At 36.1% G+C, this 6,180-nt stretch overlaps 1 protein-coding gene across 1 annotated transcript in view; it reads right to left on the bottom strand.

The window, feature by feature from the left end:
* IPO5 (importin 5) overlaps positions 1-6,180 on the bottom strand; it is a 49,364-nt gene that overhangs the window by 42,533 nt on the left and 651 nt on the right. The window contains exon 2 of the mRNA XM_003789586.3: positions 878-958. Within this exon, the coding sequence (XP_003789634.1) occupies positions 878-958 (81 nt within the window). The remainder of the gene's footprint in view (positions 1-877; positions 959-6,180) is intronic.

Genomic DNA, 6,180 nt, shown 5'->3' with positions numbered 1-6,180 from the left:
GCTCAAGCGAGTCTCCTGCCTCAGCCTCCCAAGTAGCTGGGACCACAGGTGCCCGCCACAACGCCCGGCTATTTTTTGGTTGCAGCCATCATTGTTTGGCGGGTCCGGGCTGGGGATCCGAACCCACCACCTTAGGTGTACATGGCTGGTGCCTTAGCCGGTTGAGCTATAGGCGCCGAGCCAACTGTGAGGAAGTCTTATCGTATGGACTCTAAAAGCAATGTTTCATAGGTGGAATAAATCCAAATATTCAGTTGCGCTCAATATTCATAAGGATATCACTTTATTCAAGGTGAAGAAAATTAGCCACTAAATGCATAGGAGAGTAGTACATACAAAATAAACCCTACAAATTAGCTAACTACTATCACAGGGAAAAAAGTTTTCTTAAAATTGAAGCAAATTTTAATGTGGTATAGTAACTAGGTAATTAGCTAAAAACCATGAGTTTGAAAGAATTCTAGAAAATATCTCTGTTCCTAAACATCTTTAGTATATATACCTTATCTAGAGCTAGCTATAAGTATGAATTCTTTTAAAAGAATTAAATACTTTAAAAAGTATTTTTTGAAAACACATTGAGGCACTGAATTAATTTCTTTATAATAAATTGTTCTAAGGAAAGAAAACAATCTCTTTATAGAAATCATTTACATTTAATAATTCTTATGTATTTATTTATAAAACCACTAACTTTTATCTATCTTGAATATATCTTCTTACAGGGGAAAAAAAGAAATTCTTAATACTGAATACTTATTAAGTTCAAAGTTCTAGTAGTCTATGCAGCAAATTAACAACTCTCATTTCCGTTCTGGCCATCATCTAATACCCCTGATTTATAAGAATACAATATGGGCAGATATTAAGGCAGTACCTCTTCAGCAGCTGTTGTATTTCTGATGGCTTGTAAGAGGAAAGTGATCTTCGACTGGCCTGGGATGTTTTCATAGGTTTCCTACATGAAAAAGAAAATTAAAGGTTAGAATATCATGTTAGAGAACTTCATGAGTAAACCAATGAAAGGTGAGAAGGATCCATTCAGGAGAAATCAATCTAGGTCTGGTGTTAACATTTTTTTTTCCTGTGACAAGAAATATACTTCGGATAGGTTAGGAAAGAGATGATGTCCAAGGGCTTACTTATCAATTTCCTTTCTATCTATTATCTCTTTAAAGTGTTTCTAATGTGTGTGCATATTCTCCCAACGTATGATTCCTGGTTAACAAAACTCATGGCCTGAGAGAGCCAAAATCTGCCAAATCTGACATAAGCTGCCTTGCTGCAAAATAAGTCCTCACTTACCAGCACCTCATCTTTGGGAAACTACTCATTTTGTCAACATTGTTTAGACGACGAAGAATTGGTTCAGATTACCACTGCTTAGAACCACCAGACATACACCTCAGATGAAGCAAGTCAGAAAAAAAGAAAGAAGTATTCAAATCCTGTATGTCAGGTTTTCTTTCAAGCAAGGATTATACTAAACACACATTATATACATTAATAAATCAATGTGTTCAGGAGAAATTGAGGCAGGAGATTTTATTTTATTTATTTTTGAGACAGAGTCTCACTATGTTGCCCTCAGAGTTCCATGGCATCATAGCTCACAGCAACCTCAAACTCTTAGGCTCAAGTGATTCTCTTGCCTCAGCCTCCCAAGTAGCTGGGACTACAGGCACCCACCACAACGCCCAGCTATTTGTTTGTTGTTGTCGTTGTTGTTTAGTAGGTTCAGGTTGGGTTTGAACCCACCAGCCCCAGGCCATGTGGCTGGCGCCCTAACCACTGAGCTATGGGCGCCAAGCCTAGGCAAGAGATTTTATTATCTTTTCTGAATCTTTCAGCAAGGTTTTGTGACTAAGGACACTTTCTCTTCTTTGTTAATAATGTAAAATTGAAAAAACTGGTTAACTTTTGGGGGCAAGACACAATTATAAGAGGAACTTCACCTAATAAATGCAATCAGTGTAACCTGGTATTTTGTACCCTCAATGAATCCCCAACAATTAAAACAAAAATTAAAACAACTTAGTTAACAGTAAAAAGTTGACAATAGTTAAAAGATGTACAGAATTAACCAAAAAAATCAAGACCCACTATATGGTATCTACAAAATTTAAGTTGAAGACAAATACAGATTTATGTGTATGTGCAAAAATTCTAACATGGCAGTCTTTTACTGTGGAGAAGCATCTATTGAAGTATACTTGGAATTATTTCCCTAAAAAGTCTCTTAATAAATACATAATAATCCACTTTTATCTATCCAATTTAAAGTCTGAAGGTATATTATATTAATTTCTTAGTAGTCTAAATTCAAAGAGCTTACCTGTTTTCTCACTGCTACCATCCCTCTATAATTTATCTGGGTTCTCTTGAAAGAAAGTGACAATGAAGCTTGAGCAACAAGGCTAGTTTGAATCTCTATCTACCATATACCTTTCATTAGGTGCTCCTTGGCATTCTCTGAGATACTGACAGATAAGGAAAGAAAAGCTTGTAAGTTAAAGGGCTTGTCACCACCACAGATAATAAATGGAAGTCAGAACTCTGGTTGTGTGAGGCCACGGTAGTCAAAGTCTTTCTGCCAATGAAAGCTCTGGGTTTCACCAGTAAGGACTCACCCCACTAGACAACCAGTTCTACCTGTGCAGTGCCACACAGTTTTCAAACTTCTCAAATATATCTATCTAGGGAGGAGGAGATGTTTTGGGGAAAGGAGAATTCAAAATCTCCTCATACCCTCAAGTTCCTTCTAATAAAAAGAAGGAGATGAGACGATGGTATGCATTTATTTATCCAGAACTGTAATTCTTAATTTAAAATGTCTTACACTATATGCAACACTATAACACAAATTTTTTATTCCTTGTGCCTAGCTTAAATTCTAATATACTGTTGATGTTAAAATATCAACACTTAAACTAATAATGGTTCAAACTCAGTTTCTGTTTGTTTGCTTGTTTGTTTTTGGCCAGGGCTGGGTTTGAACCCACCACCTCCAGCATATGGGGCCAGCGCCCTACCCTTTTGAGTCACGGGAGCCACAAACTCAGTTTCTGAAAAAAATTATAAGTTCTAAAGATCTCGACCCTTGCCTGAGTGGAACTTCTGGTGTGACTATGGTAACTCTAGTAGAAACTTATAAAGATTTGGTATTAAACAATATCCCGAAATGTAGAAGTCAATGGTGGGAGTGTCTAATATGATTGACAGATGACTTCTGCCCTTCCCATTTGACATGTTCCGCTGTGGCAATCCAAGTACAGTACTACAGCTGTACCATAACCACGGATAGTATGGCAAAAGGAACACAGCCACAAAATCCAAAGTGTAATTTTTTCTTAGATTAAATAGACTTGAGTTCCACAAAGGCAGAATGGTTATCTCTTCATCTTTGTATCCAGGTACCCAGCACATGAGAGAACAGCCAAAATTAAGGAACATTCCTAGTACCTAACCAGTTAGGTTCTGTAAATGTTGAGGTTAACAAAGTTGAGTATTGTAGCAAATAAAATTTCAATTCCATTCGATTCTCTCTCACATAATTACCTAACTTAAAAGATCTCTCGCCTCTTTCCCTGCCCACAAAGAACTACTAATATGTACTCATCCCATTCATTCCACATCGACTTACAGTCAGCCTACCTTGCATGAGGAAAAGACAGGAAACTAAGAAACACCCTGGTTCCTCAACAATCAGGTATATTTTTCAATACATTATTCTCTATCAATTTAAATCTCAACAATTAAGTCCTATACATTAGAATCAGTAAGGAACAAAGTCTGTGTGGAGAACATTAATAATGTAAAATCATGAATATGATTAATAAAACACTTAAGCTTATGTAATACAAAAATGTCCAGTAATAAATATTCGGCTTTGGGGCTAGTCAATTATTTATTTACTCTGGTTAGTTACTGCATTCTGAGACTGGGGACATGCAAATTATTTCTTCAAATTAGAAACATTTTCTGTAAAATTAAAGAGGAAAAGAAATGTCCTTGCAGGTTTTAAAAATAGAAATAAAATTAAAAACCTATCAAATGGTGTATACATCGGAAAAGTTCAAAGGTTTTTAGAATTTTGAAGTCCTTCAATGATTAACAATAAAAGAAATTCCTTTATTGTACTTGTGTTCAGATATGAATACAAAACGAGTCACCTAGGTCAACAGTTTGGTATTTATGGGTCAACTAAGTATTTTTACTTTGACTGAGTAAATTACAAAGATATTTACTGAGCCTTTGCCAATTCTTTTGTGCAAAGAAAGTATTTCTGTATTTGCTATATCAGACTTAACATTCGATTTTATTTGGTTTGATTACTTATAAAAGGTTTATTTCATAAGGCAAAAAAGAAAAGGGTATTATATAGCACCAGGGAGTTCCTCTCTAACATCAGCAGGTTTGGGGGTCAAATTAGGAAAATTCTGTATCACAGGACTTACATGTTAATACACAAATCAAAGTAGTACCTGAATGTTTTCACTAGGAATAAAGAGGCTAAGAGAATAACAGTACTTATTTCCAATTGTTCTTTATGAGAAAATGTGCTGAATGCAGCTAACTATCCCCAAAGTGATGTAAGTGATAAAAGATTTACAACAGGCACCAACTGGAATTCAAGCTAAACCAGACACTGGTATTTAGTTCAATAGAAGTGAGATTCCCCACTAGGCTTGACAATAGAGACTCAAGCAACTGGAGGCAAGAGGGAGAATTAAACTAGCTTACTAATTACAACGCTGTTCTGCTTTGTAACACACAGAAATTTCTATTATGGGTTGGGATTAAGAACTTATTTTGATGAAAAATTATCTCTAGAGTTAGCAGAAAGTATTAAAATGTTTTTTTTGGCATCATCATATCCCAAGTGCAAATGGATACAATTAATACAGGCATATTACTTCTAAGGACAAATGCTACTTTTAGTTATTTTACAAATAAACCTGGCAAAGTATGCAAAGATAAGCATTCATGTACTTCTATGTTCTATTTTTAAGAGTAGGACACTGCTCAATAGCCATTCATAGGATTGTTTGTATAAATTATCTATACAATGTGTGATAGTAGCGGCTTAAAAAAACTCTTCCGTGGCAAACATACTGAATGAAAAATGCAAGTGGCAGTGTGTATTTGCACACACTCAACTGCATTCACAGATGATTGTATAAATAATACATCTACCTATACAATGTATGATTACAGCTCTTATGGGGCAATGTCAAATATACTGAATGAAAAACCCAAGTTGCAAATAGCGTGTATTGTAAAGCCCATTCAAATAAAAATGAATGTGCATATATGGTTGTAAATATGTATTTTCAACCTGAGACACTTAGAAGTGGTAACCTTTGGGGAATGGGATAAAACACTACCTGTATTGTTTGAATTTTTACTCCGAACATACATAACATGCACAATGAATGAATAAAAAGTTAAACTCTTTAGGTCCATGAGATCAGAAGAGGCTCTGTCCTCAATTTCATTAGCTATATATAAAATAAATTTTTGCTTTGTAAAAATAATCAAGTTTGAAGGTCTAATCTGATAATGCACTTAAAGGAAACTGGAAAGTTTCTCCATTCTCTCAAGTATCTCACGTTATCTGAACACTGAAAACGTAACATGGGTCTTCTATTGAACTGTCTTACTGCTACTTGGTAAATGAGCTTACAGATACACATGGAAAAATGCCTCTTCAAACTATATCCACATTTTAGAGTCCAGGAGCCAGAGGTGGTTGAAAAAAAAAAAGGTTAGATTTAATGAAGTTGAAGACTTAAACATATGGTACTGGCCCAGTTAAACAACGGAAGTCCCAATACATCCCACTTATGTTATGTGACCACAAATCTCTAGAGATCAAAGAAAATGTGTCTGAAGAGCCAGCAGAGCTAAGTGGTAGCTGCTTAGAAAGAAACCCTAAAGGCAACTTCACAAAACTGGGGGTGGGAGAGAGGGAAGAGGAAAATCCGGTTTCTGATGTTAGGAAGCAGAAATGAGAAAGAGAACTAAATGGAAGCAAGTGGAAATCCGCGATCAGGGAGAACACACATTTCAAAAGGCGGGGATGGGGAAGAGAGTTAACAGTGTGGGAGATGCGAGGGCAGGAGGAAGAGCAGGGGTGATGGGTCAGGAAGCTGCCAGGATTTGGGAGACCAAGACGGC

The sequence above is a fragment of the Otolemur garnettii genome, unplaced genomic scaffold (assembly GCF_000181295.1).
Source record: "Otolemur garnettii isolate 467f Iridium unplaced genomic scaffold, OtoGar3 scaffold00034, whole genome shotgun sequence".
In the NCBI taxonomy this organism is placed as follows: domain Eukaryota; kingdom Metazoa; phylum Chordata; class Mammalia; order Primates; family Galagidae; genus Otolemur; species Otolemur garnettii.
Note: the sequence above shows the minus strand (reverse complement) of the source record. Positions and strands in the feature narration are given on the sequence as shown.